The 23,585-nt window shown below is 41.0% G+C and overlaps 1 protein-coding gene across 1 annotated transcript in view; it reads right to left on the bottom strand.

The window, feature by feature from the left end:
* Positions 1–7,003: 7,003 nt before the first annotated feature.
* DSG2 (desmoglein 2) overlaps positions 7,004–23,585 on the bottom strand; it is a 40,450-nt gene continuing 23,868 nt past the window's right edge. The window contains exons 9-15 of the mRNA XM_054583497.1: positions 21,782–22,047; positions 19,048–19,190; positions 18,521–18,748; positions 15,725–15,952; positions 12,908–13,029; positions 11,372–11,743; positions 7,004–9,777 (exon numbers count right to left, since the gene is read on the bottom strand). Coding sequence (XP_054439472.1) covers positions 8,767–9,777; positions 11,372–11,743; positions 12,908–13,029; positions 15,725–15,952; positions 18,521–18,748; positions 19,048–19,190; positions 21,782–22,047 — 2,370 coding nt within the window. The 3' untranslated portion in view covers positions 7,004–8,766. The remainder of the gene's footprint in view (positions 9,778–11,371; positions 11,744–12,907; positions 13,030–15,724; positions 15,953–18,520; positions 18,749–19,047; positions 19,191–21,781; positions 22,048–23,585) is intronic.

Below are 23,585 nucleotides of genomic sequence, written 5' to 3'. Positions count from 1 at the left end.
CATTTTCTATCTTTGGTGCTTTGTTTAGTATAGGCTGTATTGGTTTTTAGAGCACAGCACCTGTAGTTACTACCTCTGTGATCACGCAGGCCCCTCGAGGGCAAGTTCATTCATCTTGAAAGAAACTTGAAGCCACTAAACTGCTCTGCATAAATGTTTGCTTAATTGAATCTAGTTTGGAAGAAAAAGTCAACATCTATTCTTCAAATTAGCCCACACCAGGCTCAGTGTGTTATTTGTGAATGCGTAGGCCAGGGTCATTTCCTCCAAAGTGCAACATTTTTAATAGAACCAAAGGCTGATGACTGACCTTCAGAAAGATGTTTGTATTTTACCAGGTGAGGAGCAGGGTTTTTTTAGACTTCCATAATTTGGGCATCATTTTACAGGCAGTCTTGAAGCAAATCACACTTCATCTGGGTGACACACAGTAAGCAAAGGCAGGTACTGGCTTTTGTGAGTTTCCCTTGCTTATGAACTTATTTAAATTGCTCAATTTTTCCTTTCCTAGCTTTGATACTGGTGGATTTTGCATCTTTTGCTGGTTACACAGTGTCATCTAGTGGCCAGAGAGCATATAACACTCCAATGCTCCAAAGTTGATTGGTTTTGGGCGGTCACAGGTGTGCTGCTCTTCCATCTCTTTCAGTTGTTCAGAAGATCTGCACGTGGAGAAACATCACCTATAACTAGGTGAAGATTCACATAGTTTACTGCTAAGCCAACTCAACTTGGGCTTCATCTAGCAGGAGTATATTTAGAAGAGTTTATGATTGTATTTTGTGCATGTCCCCATTTTTTTCATAGAGCTACCTCCAAGTGCTACCTACAACTTCCCTCACTCAATAGTATTGTACTGAACATAGTATAAATTTGAATCTTGCATTGGGTATGGTGTTTTTTTCTCTGAAAAGAAAATCCAGGTAAAACTGGGGTGACAGTAAGAATGGTCCTTGGAGGGAAATGACAAACCTCAAGATCACTACTGCAGAGTCCAACTCAAGAGGATTCTAATACCAAACTTCCTGCTAGAAGAAGCTGGAAGCAGTAAATGAGGGCAGGCTGGGCATCTGGGTTCCATCCTAAGGTCAGCCTTGGGTAAAAGGACAGGGTAATAAAACAAATCTTTAATATAGCAAGTAAAATCCCTGACCATTCAAGCAACCTGAATATCAAAACCCTGAGCTGCACAGGAGAGACCTGGAGCCACTGAAGATCTTTGCCATCATGTGCGGACACCTCAGCAGTTCTCTTCAAGTCAGAACGGCCCGGACTTTTATCTGAGTCTTCACTGATTAAGTCTTACAATGAGAAAACACCCGGGTTTGGGGCGCCGCTATATAGAGGTTGCAAATTAAATGAAGGTTGGACAGGTGGGACCCTGATGTCATTGATCACACACAGGGGTAACAAATCCACTCTGAAAATTTTGTTGGATTTTTAAAATTTGCAATTGTCTCGTTTGAGTGTATCATTAGAAGACAGATCAAAAAAGCCCATCTCTGGGGCTGGATTTATTGGGGTGATCACTTTGTAAGTTATACAAATGTCTAATATGGTGTTGTATGCCTGAGATTAATATAATATTGTATGTCAGCTGTAATTTAAAATAAAAATACTTTTTAAAAAGCTCATCCTTGTGTTTAATAATCTCAATTCATGGTAAAGGCGGGGATAAGAAAAAAATAATATACATGAGGCATTTAGAGAAATAGAGAAAAAAGTTTCTTTTTTCTTCTTTAATCTTTATTTTGCCTTTTCCAATAAAGTACATGTAATAAAATACTTTGGTAAAATGACATTTTAAAAGTGAGGAAATTGGAGTGAAACAAAAGGGGTTGAACCCAGGCAGTACATCTTCCAAGAAAAATAATTAAATTAATTAGATATTGTTGCCAATTTTCTTAAGCCATTAGACCATTAAGAAAATAACAACTTAAAAAATTTTTTAATATTAATGATTTCTGCTGGTTCTAAATGGGTTTGTACCCGTGGTTTACTCCAAAACAAGCAAATAATAAATCAATTTCACAAAATGTACATTTATTAGCAGACAGGCACCAAAGCAGCCCTACAGCCTGATTTTGTACCTCAGGGCATTTTCATCTTGCACGGGTCCCTTCTGACCAGCAGCCGATGAGGGGTCCTTTCTGAGGCAGATGGAGTCAAGCTCAGGTGACAGGAGGAGCCAGTGCGGTGGTCGGTCAGATGGCAGGAGGCTCCAGAGGGACACAGGGCTGATGAGCCCCTGATGCTGAGCGCCTCACAGGAGCACTTCGACTAGTGGGCCTGCCACGTTCTCACTCCTCGTGCGTGGAAGTGCAGTGGGGGCCGTACCCGATGCCTAAGCGATCACTCGTCTCAAAACCACTAACTCATCCATGAAGAATTATTTCTATCCCTGATGCTAATTAGCAAACCTTCAGATATGGATTTGGATAATGATATTTGAAAGGCTAAGTAAACATCCCTGCGGTGTTGATTTCTGATTAGAATTCTTCAAACACTAACTACTTGTAGAGAATAAATTAGAATTGACTTGTGTAAGTGTTTATCACACACATTCTAGTGAAGTGATTTTGGAGTGAATTACAGACATTACAACAGAAGTCATAATGAAGAAGCAGATCGATATATTTTATTTTAAGATCTTTGAATCAACTTTTTTTTTTTTTAACTAGAAGGGAAGATAGAGCAAGAATAATTTATACTGACTTAAATGTATAGTACAAAAGAAAGCCAGGAAGCACCACTGTGGTATGAATAGAAGCCTCAGAAACAAGTAAGAGGGGGAAAAAAAAGTAATCCTTAGAAAGGCTTGCAAAGGAGAGAATCATTAGGTTCCCCCCAGCGTATTTGAAGAGGCTTTGTTGTGCATGTGCCACAAAGTCTCTCAGGAAATGTAGAAGCAACATGAAGCATGTGGCCCTTGCCACTGAGCTGGGAACCTTAGCTGCTGCCAACAGTCCTCGGGTCTGCCATTTAGAAACCACGCAACCCGGTATGCTTTTGCTTTGATTACCTTTGTGATTCCTCTAAGGGCTCATTGGAGCTACAGTCTCTTCATTCAGGCTACTTTCAACCCAGGCTTAAATTTGATTACTGTGAAAAGTAATTTGTGTTATTAATTAACCAAAGAGTTGGATAAAGAAATTCATGACTTTTGCAGGGAAAAATGTAGTACAGCTTTTCAAGCTAAGTCTGTTTGTTTACTAGGTATTTGTGATGGGCTGAGCTGTGTTTCCTCAAAGTTATGAGTTGAAATTGTAACCACCACGTATGTCAGAATCTGACTATATTTGGAGATAAGTTCTTTACAGAGGTAATTAAGTTAAAATGAGGTTGTCAGGATGGAAGAGGAAATTAGATATAAATTACTACAGAAGGAAGGCTGTGTGAAGATACTGGGGAAAATGGCTATCTACAAGCCAAGGAGAGAAGCCTCAGAAGAAACCAACTCTGTCAACACTTAAACTTCAAATTCTAGTCTCTAGAAAGATAAGAAAGTAAATGTCTTGTTTGAGCCTTCCAGTCTGTGATACTTTGTATGGCAGCCAGAGCAAATTAACACAGTAGGGTTTTTAAAAAATTTTAATTTTATTTTTGATTTTAGAGAAAGGAGAAGGGAGGGAGGGAGAGAAACATTGATGTAAGAAACATCGATGGGTTGCCTTCAGTACACTCCTGGACCAAGCACCGAACCTGTAACCCCAGCATGTGCCCTGACCAGGGATTGAACGGGGCACCTTTTGGTTTGTGGGATGATGCCCAATCAGCTAAGCCACACTGGCCAGGGTCTACTACAGTGGGATTTTTAAGAGGGGAGTTCTTACGCTTTGTAAAAATGATTCATTATTTAGAAGCTGAACGCTGGTGTCAGTGACGGTGCAGGGGAGGCAGGTGGAAGTGAGGAGAGTTTAGTGGATCATTTACCAAAGCTGAGCCCAAGGGGTGGTCCTGGACTCCGAGGCTGGCAGCCGTCGGGACGGGGGGAGGGGGCAGTCACCACCGACAGGCCTCCAGGTGGAGGGCCAGGAGGACCTGGAACTCAGCGGGGAGCTGCTGTTCACGGAGATGCCCGTGGAGAGAGACACAAGAGAAGAAATGCCCCGACCTTAATTTTCTCTTTCTTGCCAGTCTCCAGCCAAGGCCTCCCACTGGCCAAGCCCAGCTAGAGGCCCGAGGGTGCGGATGCCTGTTGAAACACCCAGTAAAGGACTAGCTCCTGAGTCTGGGAGCGGGGTGAAAAAACGTGGGGAGTGGACACGAAGAGGCACAGGGGCCACCTGGAGCCCAGGGCCTATCTGGATTTTTAGCAGAGGTCCACATTCCTCTTCTCGTTTTCCCAACTTGGCTCCTGGGTTGGTGGGGGTCTGTTACCTGTGGAACAGTAAGAGTCCATTTCTTCTCACAACTGGACTTGATACAGGTTTCAGAATATTCGTGTCAATAATGCACTAAAGTCATTGGGGTGGGGAGTGTGATGGAAGGTGTAGGGGACAGGAGGCGGCATTTGAGGGCTGCTCGCTGAGAATATGGGTGTGCAGGTCAGGGATCTAATGATACTGCAAGTTCCACAAAGCAGAAGTTCAAGATTTATGCACATTTTTGATGAAGTAGTAGAGTATGTAAAGGTAGACTATGATATCACATATCATAGATTACCACATAGAAAAAAACGTAGCTGTAGAACAGCGATTTTCAACCAGTGTGCTACAAGACTTTTGAAAGCCTGCAATACCTATTTAGTTAGGGACACTGACCTCTTTTCCCTTAGATTGTCAAATAAAAAAAATGACAACAGCCAACACAATAGCCATCAGTGTGAACAAATAAAAATTATACCTATTTTTTTGTCAGAATGGCAAATATATATATTTTTTTCTGTGCTACAGAATTTTAATAATTAGTTTATGTATGCCATGAGATGAAAAAAATAGAAAATCACTACCTTTGAATATAAGAACAAATCTAAAATAGAAAAAATTGATTTTTTTTCCTGGTGAAAAAGGGAGAATTTCCCTCCCCCTCCTTCGAACATTTTCTTAAAAACAAAACAAGAACGCTATCAATTCTTTCTCTGCCCCTTTCAGATGGCACATACATCTTTTTAAAACTGCCAGCTTTACAAGACAGAACATCTTTCTCAAGGACCTGGGGCTCATCTCTTTGAACATCAAGCTAGCACCCCGTCTCTTCTTCATGGGTGCCTGGGTCCAAATTGTAACCAGCCTCCTGCCATAGAGATAGTAGAAGTTTCATCATTGGCTAGAGGCCGTCAGCAAACACAATGACTGCCTCAGTGACCAGGTGCACTGAAGATGAGCTAAGGTGTGGTGCTGGCAAGTTTTGCTTGAGGACAAGTTCTCACGATCTCATGAGCAGGTATGCAATGGTTGTATCTGCCTAACTATATAAAAAGGTGAGATGTTCGTTTTCGCCATTTCTTTATGAGCTGTCTGTGAAGCACATATCATTCTGGCTTAATGTTTATTCAATAGTAAAATTGTTTTCTTTCTGTTCTTTGTGTAGTCTTTCTAGGTGGGCAGGAGATTTTGTTCTTGATCACATTTCCATAAGAAGAACAACCAGTTAAAAGATAAACACGAGGAGGTAGAGTTAAAAGGTCAGTGGAGGAGTTAGGGTGGAATCCTGGAACACGCAGCACACAAAGGAAGGCAGCAAAGGAGCAGAGAAATGAAGAAACAGATGGAACCAAGAGAAAACAAAGACCAAGAAGGTAGGTTTAGACTCACCCATGGAATAGCTGCTGTAAGTAGATTAAAACCTTCCATTAAACATGAGAGACTGTTCAAATGGATGAGAAAACAAGACCTCTCTAGGTATTTACAAGGAACACATTCTAAAGGCATAGACAGGCTGAGAGCAAAAGGATCAGATATTCAAACACTAAGCCTGAGAAAGCCAGTGTGGTGATACTGATTTCAACACAAAGAGTAGAACCAGAGATGGAGTCATTACGTAATGATGAAAAGGTCAATTCTGGGGGGATGCACAATAATCCTAAATGTGTTTGTACCTAGTCACACAGGTATGTTTCAAAACACAGAGAACAGTTGAAAAAGATTAATGGAAAAATGGGCAAAGCCACAATCAGTTGGAGATTTTAACATCCCTCTTTAATAAAAAAAAAGTAGATAAGACAATCAGTAATGATAGAATTTGAACTACACTAAAATGGTGAAACCAAGGAATTTTGATATGTTAAAGAGTTAATGATCTGAAAGTTATCTGAAATACCTGATTTCTAGGTGATACTGGATAAACAATGCTTTCTTGTATAAATTTCGATGTAGTGACGATTGAAATATGGTCTGCAGATTCATGAAATCAACCAAAGGTTGCTCCTGTGTGCCACTTGTGGAGGGAGCCCTGAGGTCACAGAAATATAACATTGTCTTCACATTTTAGGATGTGTCTCGTTGTGCCTGTGTTGTAAAATATTTATTAAATGACATTCTAGTATAGGCGGAAACGTTGGTCCTTTCCCTTGTAAACTACAAGCAGCTAAAATGGCCCTTCAAACACTGGTTGAATTTCATGATTTCATCTCTTTGGCTCAGATGTGCAAGCTTCAGCCAATCCTACAGGTACCTCCTGTCTTACTTTCCGGACTGAAAGCCAACTTCAGTCCCTCAGGGACTGAAGTTGGCAGGCTTAGCAAATAGAAATAGAGCACCCAGTTAAATGTGAATTTCAGATAACAGATAATTCTTCACTAAGGGAAGTACTTACACTAAAAAACCCTACTCAATATTGATCTGAAACTCAAATTTAACTGGGCTTTTTTGTGTTCTATCTTAGGAAGGGAAATGCGCTTCTCCGTAGGGGCTGGTTGAGCTGGACGTGCAGTTCTAACTGAAACACCCACATCCAACCGGCGCCTGCCTGCAGGGCGCTACCTCACCTGTACCCATCAGCGGCATTCCTTGTGAAATAGCACGGGGCAATAAAAAGATATGGGCAATGAGTTGCTCTAAAGGTCATTTTTTTAATTTAAATATTTTGATGACACACATACAAATATATTTTTCCAAGGAACAAATGTAAAAACTAATACAAATCATCCTTTTGGGAACAAAGAAAACCATTTAGGAAATGTGATTACACTATACACATGTGACAGGCTTCAGCTTTCAAGATTGCTCCAGGAAGTTTAAGATCAAGTTTTGTTTGTTTGAAGTACTTAGGTCATTTTCACATTTCACACAGTAGTGGTTTTCCTGTTGCATACTTGGCAAAATGTAACTACTAAGTCTATACTGAAAAATAAACCCAACATTTACATAAGTAGAAAGTAAAAAAATTTAGATCCTGGAAGGACTTTTATTTTGGCCACGGACTTACGGCATCTAAAAATATTTGCCTTTTATTCATACACAATCAGTGGGAGCAAAAAAGTATCAATATTTGCATTACACAATTCAAGTCTACAATACTTCCATAAATGTTACAAAAATAAATTTTTAAAGATTCAATTCCCTAAGCAAAATATTTTGAAAAATCACAAAATTACATAGTATTTAAAATTTATGAAAATTATTTTGTTGTGAATATTTATATAAATTGTTACTCAGAGGCACATATACTTTGCAACTTGAAATAAATTATTTTTTCAAGGAGCATCAGAAATACGATCTATTTATTTGGTCAAAACACTCAAACCACTTTTGAAAAAGGGGCAAGGATGTTATATAAATTCATGCCAATTATATATTTAAGTCATGACCAGCCAGTCAATGACTTTGAGGCATAGAATAAAATCATAATTTCAAACTCATCATTATAGAAATGATAAGGTCTTTTAATATTTTGAAATTGTAAATAGAGAGGCTTCTAAAATCTAGTTTACACAAATATTGATTTCACACCCATGTCAGGCACTGAGGAGGACTGAAGCAAGCATGGTTCTTCTCACAGTGTACATAGTCTGCTGGTTAATTTAGCTGTACAAAATTAAAATACAATATATCCTGAGGTTTTATAAATAGTATATTATTATTACAAAAAGTAAAGTGATTTTATATTTATGAATTTTTCCCTGGATTCAACTGAATTGGAAGTATTTAATATTTTCATTATTGAGAGACAAAGAGACAATACAATGTCATTTTTAAGGATAAACCACACACACACACACACACACACACACACAGACACACAGTTATGTGCACAGAACCATATGTTTTTACCACGTCAGTGTTCCAAAATTACATCACCCTAACAGATTGAAAGGCCTCTCTGGTCTTAAGGAAAACAAGCAAAACTGGTCACCCACGCTGTATATTTATCTTTGGATAAATGAGTGTTGACAATATGCTAGGGGTAGTCAAGTATGGGCTATAGAACAGCAATGGTAAATGTCAACATGGTATGCACAGGCCCGGCTGGTTTCATGGATGGCTCTACTGTACAGCTGATGAACTGGATGCTGTATTAATTTGGTAAATTCTCAGAAGCCAGGTTTACTCTCTATTTAACTTGTTTCGTGAATATTGTTTGGCCGCAACTCACTAAAAGGCACTTGAGAGCATTATGGTTATGCCCTCGGGAAGTCTGAGCGCATTTCTGAAGCACGCTTCCGGATGCTGAGATAGCAAGGCCCATTGTCTATTGGTGACTGAGAAAGTTTTACTTCTGTGTATGTACCTTTCATGTCTGTAAGCCTCAACAAAAGGCAGATCCATTGAAAACATGAACTCACTCACTGCTCGTTAAACTCCGGGTCAGACTGTGGCTGACCGTTTAGGAGTAAGAATGCTGCACTGTGCTATGCTTGGAGACTCTGGTGGACGATGTGGTTACAGTAGAGCTAGAGTGACCAGACTCCCTGAAACCCAAATTTGACAGAGGGCCAGGGACTCCAGCTCCAGAAACCACAGTCTTTCTGGCCTCCACGGAGGTTTCCGCAGCAGCTGGGTAACTGGACTGCAGGGTGGAAGCAGGTGTTAGCACTCTTTCGGTCACTGTCACATTCTGACCTGCTGCTGCACTGGGCGTGGCCAGATTGGGCTGCGCACCTGAGCTGGAGGTAAGGAAGCTCTCTCTTTCCCTCACCATAACATAATGCCCATCTGGCAGGTGTGGGGTGCCTTCCCGAGGACCAGACAGGCCCCCATTAGGCTCTATAACTCTCTTGGTAACCGTGACATTACCTTCATTAGCATAATGCTGATCTATCAAGGTAGCAGCTGGGGCATAGACCCGCTCAGTCACAATAAGGCCCTGTGGCTGTCTGGGGCCCAGGATCACAGTGCTTGGTGGTGGCACAGTGGAGCCTGTGGCAAAGGTTTCTGTCACTATGACATTACCAGACGCCAATGGATTAGGGAGTGGTGTAGCTACCTTTTGATTCTGCTTAGAAGACACAGACCTTTCAGTGACTACTTCCTGAGTCATTTGCTCTGCATTTGATTCATGCAAATATTCTGGAACTTGAAAGCTACTACCAGAGGAGTAGGTATTCTCTGAGTTAACTCTCGTTTGCTTGGAGAGTGAATGGGAAGCTGTCTCTCTCACAGGTTGCGACCTCTGCTCAATTTCCATATCCATATCTATTTTTTGACCCAAGCAAACTTCAGCTAGCGTCTTGAATTTAAAGCCTAAGTCATTCAAGAAGTGGTCATCTAGCTCTCCTTCAATAAAACTGCAACAACCAATGGAACCGTGTAGAGATTCAGTTTCTTCCTGAGAATAAACCAGAAGGCAATCTTTGGAGGTGTGATTGTCATCTTCCTCAGTGCAACGGGCAGCTTTCTAAAATGGAAATGAAAACAGAGTTATATAATTGGTGACACCACTTCATTTAAGAACAAGACTATCTTCCTGCCCAAAATGCATAGCCTGAGTCTAAATGCAAGGAGGCATCAGAGAAACCCAAACTGAAGGACATTCCACAACACAACTGGCCAGTACCCTTAAAAATATTAATATCGTGAGAGATAAGAAAAGCAGAGGGGACTGATACAGATTAAAGGAGATTAGAATGTCATGACAACTGAATGGGATGCAGGACTCTGGATTGGACCCTGGACAGGAAAAACAATCGCTATAAAAGACATCACGGTGGATAACTGAGCAAATGGCAATTTGGAATGTGTCCCTGTTAAGTCTCTAAGTTTGCCTAATGTCCTGTGATAATGTAAGAGCATGTGCTAGTGCATGCATGAGACAGAGAAAGAGAGAATGGGACAAATGTGGCTAAGTGTTAATAATTGGGTAGTCTGGGCAAAGAGTATGCAGGAGTTCAAAATTTCTCTTCTTCTTGCAAATTTTCTGATCAGTTTGAAATGATTTCTGAATTGAAAGCTGCACACACATACATAACCAAGGCCGACTAGAGCAGGATTAGAGCAGAGAGGAAGAACAGATCAAAATAAAAGAGGGCACCAAACTGGAGCTTGGCAGTGAAGCAGAAAAGGGACAATAATAAACGGTTTTCCTTGGCACTGCATATCCCTTTCTCACCTTCGAGTTAATACTTCGGGGTGGGCAGATGGCATGAAAGAGAGGGTTGTGGAAGGAAAAAGACAGTGGAAAAGCACTCCAGTAATTTGTAACTATGTAGAAGGAAGAGGACAGAAATAAGTTGGCCTCCACGAAAGCCCGTCGCCTTACTTCTCGCAAGTGCCCTTCAGCCGCCTGACACTCCGACTCTGCCCATGGGACAGCTGGGCTTCGTTCTCAAGAAAGGCACCCAGTTCTGCTTCTAATTCCTAATTACGGACGTGAGCTTCCTGACTGTATGATCATCTTTCCTGCAACTTTCCTCCTAATTTTTTTGTGAACCACCTCAATAGTGAAGCCAAGTGCTCTCATTCAGAAGACGACATGTAAATAGACAAGACAGATTGTGTTTTTCAGGTCACATATGCAAAGTCTGCTCCTGCGGAGGGACTGTACTTTCTGCCCCACTGCTATCTGGCTTGGTCATGTGACTTGTTCTGGCCAATGAAATCTGAGTGCAAAAAAGGCAGCGCCTTTAGGAGCCCTTGCAAGGTTCTGTGTTGCTATGTTCCCTGTGCTCCAAGGATGGCAGATTCCCAGGTACAATCTGCTCTCTTGGCGTCTTGGAATGAAGAGCAGAGACGCATTAAGTGGCAAAAACATAAATGTGAGAAAAAGCTTTTGTGAGAAGTAAGGCTGTGGGGTCATTTGTCATCATCACATAATTTAGCTGACAGGTTCATTGAGTCCTGTCTCTCTTCCCTCATTACCTGTAAGCATTCTCTTAAAAACAAAACAAAACAGACAAAACCCAAAGTCCCACCTAGATCCAAGGAAATGATCACCCTAATATTACCACATTCCCATATGTTTTTTCCCCTTGTACCTAGAAACCAACCCTTACCTCAATGAAATAACTTCTTAAGAATTCCTCATTCACTGCAGAAGCAGCTGCTCGAGCTCCAGCCATGTCTCTGAAAGTCCCCGTGGTTCTCGTGGTCCTTAAGGTTTCACTGCCTATGATGGCTCCTGCTGCCCCTGTAACGTGGGTGGCACCCCCAGCAAGGTGGCTTCTGTGTTCTTCCCACCTTCCGTCCACCTCGGACATGTCATGCTGCACTCTGGTAAAGGACGCTGAGCTACTTCCTTTCGTGGTGGTTTCCTTGACTGTTAAACTTCCTATGCCACCTCCTGCACCACCTCCTACTCCACCTCCTGCTCCACTGCCCACTCCTAAATTCTCTCTGTGATCCACTGTCAGAAGTGGTGGCACCACCTGTGAAGGCAAGGACAGTTGAGAACTGAGCCAGAAGGAGGAAGGGTCAGCACCGTTGGTAGGATCTGAGCTAAGTGGGCGTATGAGGGGAATAAGCCGTTTCCACAGAATAAATTAGGAAAACTATTTTGGGTGGACTAGCTTCTGTCTGAGTCTTCAAGAGCCATTCTACCTGCTTGTGTTGTTAGATTTTCATACAAGACAAGTTATTTAAATACGGACTCTGCTCATTTATTCTATTGGCACCAACTGTATTTCAACTTTCTCCTGAAGTTTAGTATTTTCTTTATGATTACAGAAGCATTATTTTTTGCCTAATTGGACACGTGGTCATCCCAAACATAAACTATACTTTTAAGCCTCCAATGTGACTAGAAATTGCCACTCAACTAATTTCTGGTTAATGTGAGTTCAAGCAGAGCAGAAATGGAGTATGCATGCACTCCATCGGGATAGCATTCTTTAAGAGTGGTTCTTTACTTTTCTTCTATCTGCTTTTTGGAAGGTGGGGACAGCAGCAAGTGACAGGAGCATGAAGACAAAAGAGAATGGAACTCATCCATGGAGGAACAAAAAGGCCATATGAAATCATCACGCTGGTCTTGGACCGCCCACATTTATATTTAAGCCACTGTTATTCTGAGTTCTCTGACACTTGATGCTGAATCCTATCCTATTAGATATGATGTTCACCACAGAGGGTGATGAGTGACCCGGGGTGAAGATGCAATAAAGAGGCAATGGGAGGTGGTGGTTAAGTAGGTACAAGAGGGGATTTTGCAATCTTCCTCAACTGCTACGGGGTGGTGGGCTTACCTCTGCCAACCCTAGTATTAAGGGAAATGGAAATGCAGAAACATCTCATGAAATACTGCCCATTTAATATTGTTAATAATAAATATTTTCATCCTAAGTCTCTACATACTCTTGCTCTCTCTAACCTTTGTTCTGAATTCTCTGTAACACCAGACCTGTCACACTACAGCAAAACCACCTCAACTCTGCCCTGACAATGAGCACAGAATATGCTTCATTCAAAGGCATGTGAATGAAATCTGTAAGGCCCACTCTACTCTCTCATGACGTAGAACGTCAGAAACGCTTCCCAAGGCCCCTTTAAAATCAGAAGAGGAGACAAGTTCCAACGTAATCTGATTATCTGACCTTGTCTTCAGGGGGTGCCCCTTCATTATTCCAAGGATGCAGCATCTCTATGGTGGCAGGAATGGGGGCAAAGCCTTTGGCGCCCTGTCCATGATGGCACGTCAGCAGCAGAAGTGGTACAACTGGACAGAAACAAAATTAAAAACAAATAAAAGGTGGGTCCCAACTTATTTTAAAATTCATGTTATATAATTTTGGAATTTGTATATCACTCCCTGGAGTTCAGCCTTCACTTACTTACAGCCTATTTTTGTTTTTCTTTTCTTCACCCTGATCCAAGATCCAACCTCACCAAGCTTGTCTGGAGGGTCATACCAAAGTCTACAGGCAGGATGAGGGAGTTGTACCGATTCAGAGGCCTTGTCCCTTGTAAAGAGGCTGAGTGTGGTTACTGAGTGGAACACCAAGACTGAATTCAATAGTACCTAAATCATCAAAACCAACTGAAAGACTTGAATTTTTTGTTCTTTTAAACCACTTTAATTTTCAATATGAGAATATTCACTATCTAAAAAAATACCTACGTGTTAAAAATAATCAAAAACTCCTACGGGTAGAAACATTTTCACATGTTCAAATACATTGGAACTTCTATTCTTCACCAGTTCATCCTAGAGTAGATTTTGGCAAAGGGCAGGCTCACTGAGGTTCAAGCTAACTATTTTATAAAAATGATTCTACATTAAAACCCTTAGAATAGACCTAGAATTCAATCTAATTTCAGAGCTCCCCCCTTAAATTTTATTCTACCTCCAGGAGGAAGTGAAGGCCACTGTTGGCCTCTTGATCAGGGTAGTAAAGAATTAGCTACACCTTGCAAGCAGTCCACCCCAAATTACAATAGGTGGTATTGCCACTGCCATTTGGCAGCTTCCAATGATGAAGTGACTACTCCCTAGACTCTTTTTATATAAAATAGTTGATGATATAGACATAGCTACTGTGAGTAATAAAAAGACTGAAATCAGCCAGTGGCAATTCAACATTTGTACAAATTCAACAAATATTTATCAAGTGTGTACCATGCGACAAGCATCCAAAAGACCCTGGGGAATGTGAGATGAGAAGGTGGTGCAAGGAATCCCCACACTGAAGATGCAGTCTCAGCTCCAGGACCTCTCCACGAGCTTGGAAGCTGAGACAAGTCATTTACTGTGCTGTGTCTGTATCGTAACAGAGAGACAATGGTATAAAAGTACTCTGTAAACTGTTGAGTGCCGTGCATTCAATTGCACGTCTGCCGATGGCACTGGGCAGCTCCTCCTCTGTCACTGAAATAGCCAGGGCTGCCTCGAAGATGGTCCTCTGCCCGTGTTCAGTGGTCAAGTGGAGTGTTGGCCACATGACCCCAGGCTGCAATCTTTTGTTCTTTCATGAAAAGAAACTCGTCTTTGGAGGATGTGCAGGGCAGGCAGGACTGGCTGTCACTGTCAGGGAGCACAGACGTGCTCCGAGGTCTCACTACTGCTGGCTCAGGTGAAGGGCAAGCCAAACATGGTGTATGGAAGGGGTGGGGCTCTGACAAGTTGAAAGTGCAAAGCAAAGATCAATAAACATAGGATGAGTTTATAAAAGAACGTTGTATCCATAATCCAAATTCATGCAGCAAATCTGGTCTGAGAGCCTCTTGTGGGCAAGGCTTGTTCTAGGCACTGGGCAGTGAAGAGACAACATCCCTCCCTCACAGAGGTTATCAAAATGCGGACACAGATCAAATGAAATCAGTCAGTCAGAGGAAGACAAATACCACATGATGTCACTTATATGTGGAATCTAAAGAATATAAATGAGTGAACAAAACAGAAACAGACTCGTAGACACGGAGAACAGACTGATGGTTGCCAGAGGGGAGGAGGGGTGGGGGACTGGGTCAAAAAGGGGAAGGGACCGAGAAGTACAGAATGGGAGTGACAAAATAATCATGGCGATGTAAAGTATAGCATAGGAAACAGATTCAATAATATTGTAATAACTATGCGTGTGCCAGCTGGGTGCTGGAAATGCCAGGGAGGAACACTTTGTAAAGTGTGCAATTATATAACCACTATGCTGTCCACTTGAAACCAATACAAAATATTACCAAATGTAGACTGTAACTTAAAAATTTATTTTTTAATTTTTTAAAATGATTTTGTTTTATTTTTAAAGAAAGGGAGAAAGAAAGAGAGAGAAACATCGATGTGCAGTTGCCTCTTGTGCACTCCCAACCGGGGACCTGGCCCACAACCCAGGCATGTGCTCCAACTAAGAATCAAACCAGCAACCCTTTGGTCCACAGGCTGGTGCTCAGTCTACTAAGCCACACTAACCAGGGTCAAAATTTTTTCTTAAATAAAAAAAAAATTAATCCCTGGCCAGGTAGCTCAGCTGGTTAGAGCATTGTCCTGATATGCCAAGGTTGTAGGTTTGATCTCTGGTCAAAGCACATACAAGAAGCAATCAATGAATGCATAAATAAATAAGTAAAAAGCAAACTGATGTTTCTCTTTCCCTCTCTCTTGACTTCTCCCTTTTTTCTCTTTCTCTAAAAGCAATCAATTAAAAAAAAGAAAAAAAAGGGGGACTCCAACAAGGTCTATGTTAAAAGGCAGCTGAAGATCACGCATGATAACCTTGGTTATCTAAATCAGGAAGTAATACACCTTTATAACAAAGTTCGGAGGAGTGCTATAATCAACGTTGATGAATTTATCTATGATCAATTCTTGTTTCCTTTTCACCCTCAAGTACTCTAGTGGGGGGAGGAACAACTGTAAAGAAATCAATCACTCCCCTTAATTACTAGAAGAGCCAAAGAGTGGCTTTAAAAATACTTACGTAACAAGAGCAAAAGAGCCAAAATTATCAGGGCGATTGCTGCGGGCCCCAGGCCAATGTAGCCCTCGCTCAGCCCTTCCACACAGGCACTGCCGTGCAGGCACTTGCAAACTGTGAGTTTAAGGGTCTGCTTTTCAGGGCAATGGAGGCCCTGATTATCAGAAATGAGGAGCTGAATTTCACTTCTCCCAAGCTTTTGTTCACTTCGCTGTAGTAGCACACTGGTACCTATAATGGTAAGAGGCAAAGAAAAATGAGCGATCACCAAGAGAGGCAAAATTAAATCACAGAAATGTTCTTTAATGGCTCATAATAATTAGCTCCAGTTACAAACTTTATTCTTCCTTAACTGCTCGCGCTCGCTCTCACTCTCACTCTCTCTCTCTCTGCATGGCACAAGGAATTTTAATGTCTCCCCTTTGGGGGAAGGGAGGTAAACTACCCACTTTTGGAGACACCCCAAAGGTGGCCTGGCATTTTGGTATGGAAAAGGTTTGGTCTGTTCTTTTGCTGGCTTAGGATACCAAAAGGCACATAAAGTTGGTTCAACTGCTCTGGGCCAGAAGGTGAACAGGGAGGTGGTTTGGGACACACGGGCAAAGCAATGGGGGAGGAGGGGGGCCTAAAGTTCTTGTGGACAGAGGTGGTTGGTCCTGGGTGGAGGCTGGGGCAGCGAGGGCAGCCTGAGGCTCAGGCTGGGTAGAGGCTGCTGTGGTCGCTTTGCCTGCCCAGTCCGCCAGTTCACTGCTCTGGAAGCACAGCGAGGTCGCCCTGTGGGCTCCCTACACGGAGTTGCAGGCAGGGATGATGTTCCTACTGATGTGGGGGCTGAAGTCTCCTTGAATGGTGCCCAGGGCAGCCTCAGCTAATTCCGTGTGTCCTACATGGTGCTTGACGTGCCAACCATATTGGGACCTTCCCAGACCTGAAGCATCGTCACTCCCTCCAGTTTGAAGCCCCTCCCCCCAAAATGCCAGATCACATCCCCAGCAAGCTGCCTCTGCACCCGATCTGGCTTCACAGCCCCCAGGGTCCACTTCGGGGTCCAGGAGGGCCCTTCAGAGCCAGGGTGCATGAGCAGGGAGGGAACTGAGACCTGCGGGGCCTCGCAACAGCCCCCGCACCACGGGGCACCTGAACAGGATGCTCGTGGCGCCCAGTCCACCGGCGCCGGTTGAACGCTGCTTAACTGCTCCACTGAATGCATCCCATGTGCTGGATAAAATTAATCTAGACGTTCCAATTGTGCGGGTCAATAGCACAGGATAGGATTTGGACATGTCTTACTTTTACGGTGATTAATCTTAACAAATGTGTGTGGTTTGCCAAAATCTAGGAACTGTTTTATGTACTGGGAATATAGTGACAAACAAGTAGCAAGTTAAATGACATTTCCACTGAATGACTTTCATTTTATCATTTCTTAAAAAAATTTGTTCAAGAGACTTAAACAGACAAAAATAGAGAGAAGAGAATAATTAATCCCCATGGTACTCATCACAGCTTTAACATTATTGAAAGCCATTTATAGTGATGGTAAAAATTCATTAGACCTAAAATAACAATAAACCCATAAATTAAAAAAAAAGTGGGGTATTATATTTGAAACTTTTCAGAGATGAACACTAATTGTTTATTTAAAAAACAGCCTTCTGGATAGGTGTTGTACATTCAAAACTACCTGAAAGGGCACCCAAAAGTTCACATTAAGATGGTAGATACGTCCACAATATGGATATATGCACATGGACATCTGGCATAGAGGGCTCAGACAGACCCTTCTTCTTCTTCTTCTTCTTTTTTTTTTTTTAAATTTTGTATGTATTTATTTTTGGAGAGAGGGGAAGGGAGGGATAAGGAGAGGGATAGGAACATCAGTGTGTGGTTGCCTCTCACGTGGCGACCTGGCCTGCAACCCAGGCATGTGCCCTGACTGGGAATCGAACCAGTGACCTTTTGGTTCGCAGGCTGGCCCTCAATCCACTGAGCCACACCAGCCAGGACCAGAGAGACCCTTCTTAATGTCGTATCTATCACTCACCAGCTTATGACCTTGAATAAGCTACTTAGCTCTAGTTAAGTCAAGGTTTCCTCAGCAATAATGAGGGAATAATGTTATGAGTTAAGGATTAAACGAGATAATGCATATGAAGGGCCAGCAGAGTGCCTGGTACATGATAAGTGATCAATAAATGTGATTAAAAAAATTTACTTTTTAAGATTTTATTTATTTACTTTTAGACAGAGGGGAAGGGAGGGGGAAAGAGAGGGAGAGATAGAACCATCAGTTCCTCTTGACTGGCTGCCTCTCACATGTCCCCAACCAGGGACCTGGCCCACAACTCAGGCATGTGCCCGGACTGGGAATTGAACTGGTGACCTTTTGGTTCATAGGCAGTCACTCAATCCACTGAACCACACCAGCCACGGCAGTAAATGTCATTTTCAATGAAATTGTCACCATACTTCAAAATTTTTTTAGAAGGCACCTACTGTGATTGTTTTCCTGGACAGGCAAGGTACTCCCCAGCTTATGAGACAAAAACAACTTCAAGAGCAATTTAGAGAACACCCAGCTATCTTTAAGATAATAAGTTTTCTTCTCTCTCTCTTTTGTTGCTCCAAATGGGGTACTTATTATAGCCAGATAAAAGACGCTATGCCCAAGGTTCAAAACCTCATTTTATAAACCCCTTTGAAAAATTGTATTGAAAATATAAGAAAGAGTCTGTATTATAAAGCTTTTAGATGTGTCATGTTTAATATTTAAATATGTAGTCCAATGACTTTGCTTACTTTCTCTGCGTACTATTTTCCATTTTTCTGCCATTCCAGGGGGACTGTCAACGACAATGAAAGTCAAAGGGTCGCTGTATGGGTATCCATCCAGGTCCTTTGCAGTCACATTCACATACTCCTGGTCCTCGCAGATATTCTGCACTGGGTTTACCAGTGTGGGACAATTGTCATTGATATCTTCAACGCTGATAACAACAGTGCCAGTGATGGTTTTTCTAGAAGAATCTTAAAGACAAGAAAGGAAAACTATTTATATTCTGGTTATATTGCTGAGAGCAAACAGTTTGAATTCTCTTGCCATTGGAGTGTGGAGAAGGGCACTAACAAATTAGGACACATCCTATCCTAGATGTTTTCATATTCAGATCAAGTAATGTCTTGCAATGCATTAAATAAATAGCAATGTGAGGGTTTATCCATTGGACAGATTTGGTTTTTCTGTAAGATCAAAAGGAAGATCTTTGATGTTGGACAATAACATCAAAATATATATAGTCAAGAAAAATATCTATTTAATAACTTACCTTCTGAAATAGCTAAAACCTTTACAGTGTATGTACCATTCTGGACATATGTGGATTCAAAATCAGGAATTTTTACAAGTTTGATTTCAGATGTGATAGGATCCACAGAGACCCAATTGTCTTTATCTTCCACTTTGACATATCTGTTACAAAACAAACGTAAAATTAATTTTGAATTCTGGATAAATGAATCTCTTAACACCTACAAGTTTTTCAAATTTAACTTTTGCTTCTTTATATATGTTCCTGTTTCAAGTGTTAGTGTGGAATGTTTTTAATTTCTTGAAACTAGACTAAAACCCCTTCCCTTTACTGCATATCACATTTATCTCTGGGAACCCTCTTAATCCTGTAACATACTCAAGCATACGCACAAGGGAGACCATCCCTTGCCTGCTATACCGGGGGTGTTGCAAGTTGCTCTGCAGTCTGTCACTACCCCTTAAAGTAGGGGTAAGCCTTTGGAGAATAGCTTGGTTACCCTTCAAGAATTGGTGGATGAAAGTAGTCTTGCATTCTATTGTTTACTGGCATGTTATTGATATTTTAAAATATCAATTTTAAAAATCAATGACTGCCTTAAAATGGAAGGACTATAACATTTTGGAATAATGTTGATTATTAAGAGCAATAGGCTTCATTCAGTTAGAGATGGTTAAAAGTAAAAACAATGCTGAAGAAGTGATTTCTGGGTTTCTTGCCTTAAAGCAAGGAGGGTTGGTGTGGAAGGAGTTATGTTCGGTAAAGGCAAGAAGAATATTCACATTATGTCTTCCGAAATGTATGTAATTTAATACCACCGAGTTTAAATATAACCAAATCCAAACATAAACCAAACATATGACTATTTGGTTCATTTCACCAGCTAATTTTTTTTTTGTTAAGTGGCTGTTCAGGCACATAAGAATGAGTGGCTGGTTTATAGCAGTATTTGTTTATAGTACTATTTAAAAAATTCCAATTGTACACTTTAACTAAATTTTCTGCCTTTTAACATTCTACCAGTAAATGATAATACTTTTGGATTTCCAGGAGTATTTCTGAATTTCACGTTTGGTATTGGGAAGCCTGGACTTTGTTGCTGTCAGGGGTTCCCACATTCGTACTTGTAACAATAAAGGCAGAGTCTCAGTAATAGGGATCGCATTTCACATGTGGCCTCATTCAAGGAAGTTTCTGCTTTTCTTTATGATAAAAATTAGATGCCATTCAAAGTAAGATGGCAGCTCACGTGCTATGCCAAATATCAATAAACAACGGATGCATAGGAATGTCGCTAAAACAGCAAATTATGACAAAGGAAATAATTCTTCTGCTCTCGTTGCCAGCATTTCTAAATAGCAACCAACATCAGAAAATTATTTAACTTGGCTGGGCATCCCATTCCTTATCTGTACAACAGTAGGTTGGACTTGCTCTTTAAGGTCTTTCTCACTCTAAGGTTCTGTAATGGCATGCTAAAGAATAAAAGAGATAGAGAAACGTGGTTCATTATTTTTCCAGGCAGAACATAACTTTTGGTATATTTATGACTCGTAATAAAAATAGCACCCAAAATTAAATAGTGAGGCAGGAAATAGAAATTCATTCAATAAACAGCCACAGTATTACTGTAGGATAAGTAATGAGAACAGATAAGCCTTGCAGTGGACAGCGGTGAGAAAGAACCATCTGGAGATCCACCCTCAGTGCTGCGGATTCAGTGAGGGGCTGCTTTGCTAGGGTTAGAGCCGCGGAAATAAAAACTGGACACAAAACTCAAAAGAAGTGGGGTTGGTTCCTGCAGGGGTGGTGGCCAAAAAAGGTCACCAAAACATGGCAGAAAACACAGTAGAGACTGTTTGTTAATATTGTTTTGGAAAAAGCCTATTTGCTACTATTGGATGATGAATTCCATTAAAAGAAGAGTCACTGAAAGGCAAGAGATTGCTGAAAAGCTTCTTCACGTTCCCATTCCTATTCTTGCTATGGTGGACCGCACATGTAAAGTGTTGGCACTCGGGGACACTATAGTAAGTGTCCTTACACAGGCGCAAGGACAGTTAAGCAACCAAACAATTCTGTGCATCTGGGTGGCAGGCAGAGCTTCTTTAAATTCAGCTGGAATAACTGTAACTGAGTTCCAGAAGTAATACATCTGTGGAGTTGTCTTTCCATGGCATGGCTCTGTAATCTAAGATGTGAATTTACTTAGAAAATTTAAACTGAGGTGTCACAGCCCAGTCCCTTTCAGCACAGGGGTGGCGTCTAGTAGGTCCTCAATACCTGTGTCTGCGTAAAGGTCACCACAACCAAGACAAACATAAAAGGTTCATCAGTCCCTGAACTAAATAGCATGGTTTAAATGGGGAGTTATTTCCAAGAAGTACGTGCAAATGAAACTGGTTTCTCCATACTGAAATACATTAGGCAACTATTTCTTTCAACCAAACTGGTATCAGGTGGAACTTGCAATAAAATTTGCTCCTTTCTTACCATCAATACTCTTTCAAGAAATAAAACAGATCTGAGAAGATTTTTCAGCCGTGGCCAGCCAGGGCTTTTTGAGGTGAGGAAGCCAGCCTCACGCCTCCGAGGTGGAGGGAACGGGGTCTGTAGAGATGTACTCTACAGACCTTGAGGGGAGCACAATGCTGGGAGAAAAGAAGTGAAATGTTCACATTTCATGCGGAATTTTTGAAAACAGGCATTTAAAAATAATTTACAATGAGGAAATATGGTCATTGTCTCTTACTTTACATGGGCTGATTGTCCAGTGTCTTCGTCAAAAACTTGAAATTTTCCGATTATGGTGCCTTGGCTTGATCTATCCATGCTCTCGCTAGCACGAACTGTGATGGTGCTGCTTTTAAAAAGAATGCCTTCTTTCACATCCTTCACCTTGACTTTGATGGGAATGGGCGTTGGCTTATATTTATTCTTAACTGATTTGTGAAAAGGTGCTTTATTAGTGACAATAACACTGAAGTCAAGGTGCTTCATTTCTTCATAATCTAATTCCTGGAAGGAAAAGTGAAAGGCAACTCTTTTAAAAGAGAAATCAACTAGAACACACATAGAACATACACACATGCATACACACGTCTTTAATGTTAGATGTAACAATTGAACAGATGGGGAATAGAGCAGCACCGAGCATTCCAACTCATTGGTAACAGTAACATGCAATTAAAAAGTCTGTCAATTTGATATTCATAACTGTTAAAGGTGATTATAAACACCCCAAATTATTTTTTAACGGTCAAAATCATTGAAAAAACATTTTTTAACTTCAAGAGATTTCTTAATGAAAACAAGTTAATGGGTATTTAATGGAAGTTAATATTCCTTAAGATGTGTGGGTTTGTTCTGGGGAAAGGGCTACATAAACAGCGGTGGCACTCTCACCCCGCCCCCCCGCCATTCACTGCACGCCAGCGTATCGAAAATCCGAAGCCTTCTGGAGGAAGGACACTTTCTAACGGTCAAACCCACAGGTTTCCACATGTGTTTTAACAAAGAACCTACCCTCCTCCTTTTTAGCATAACGTCTATTGATATCTGCTTTGCTATTAGGCCAATGAAGGATGGACCTTCCTCCGAACACTGCTCTTTGTGAGTTGTGGTATAAAGTATATTTTGTATAATCAGTTGGGCACTGCATACGGGTTTTATGCTCCAATTTGTTTATTTTCTTTTTAAAACTATTTCTACAGTTTTCTATTACTTAGATATACTTAGTCATTCTATTGTTAGGCATTTAGGCTATATGTAATTTAATTTATAGTGCTCTGAACATTTTTATACAAATTGTTTTTCTTCTGTTGAGCTGTACCTTCCTACTAAAAAGGTAAGTTTATTCAGTCCTGTTACTTCTTACTGGTAGTAGCCCTGACCATTTAGATGCTCTGACTTACCGCTTTTTTCTCCAGTACATTAAATTCATGTGTTTACATGGATTGCAGTAAAGTTGTTCACTTTTGTTTTTGGAGGATTTATTATGAAATTTGTTTTCCTCTCAGTAGTGTTCTAGATGGGTAATAACTTCCCCCACTCCCTTTATCATATGGATCACTACGGTGTTGGGACAAGAACACAACAGAAAATGACCAAAGAACACACTCTATGTGATTGTAGTCCTTGTGAAAGATTTTTTTTTTGTTTTTTTTAGGTTGCTCTTTTTCTTAGCATACTTGGTTTTTGATGGCATCATGTATGCTGAATGAGAAATTAAATCTTCCAGACAAATGTCATTAGTATTCAAAGACCATGGAAGGCCATGACAACCTTAAAAATAAATGAGCTAGGTACAGGGGCAACGAAAACTGTTTCACAGTGTTTCCTATACACAGCCATAATGAACCAAAAAGAGTGGGAGAATTTTCAGCATCAAGAACAATGTATAAGGGCATATATTGCTATTTTTTATAACTGCCAATGTCATTTATAATTTCCATTTTGCCATTGTTAGTAGTAGTAAAGATTTTAAACTCATTTGTTAACACAGCTGAGGTTATTTTTCATGTGATGATTTACTATCTCTATTTCCACAGCTCAAA

This window comes from Pteronotus mesoamericanus, unplaced genomic scaffold, assembly GCF_021234165.1.
Source record: "Pteronotus mesoamericanus isolate MK-2021 breed Mesoamerican mustached bat unplaced genomic scaffold, CSHL_Meso_final contig_74, whole genome shotgun sequence".
Taxonomy (NCBI): Eukaryota; Metazoa; Chordata; class Mammalia; order Chiroptera; family Mormoopidae; genus Pteronotus; species Pteronotus mesoamericanus.
The sequence above is the reverse complement of the archived record's forward strand: the minus strand, read 5'-3'. Positions and strand labels throughout refer to the sequence as shown.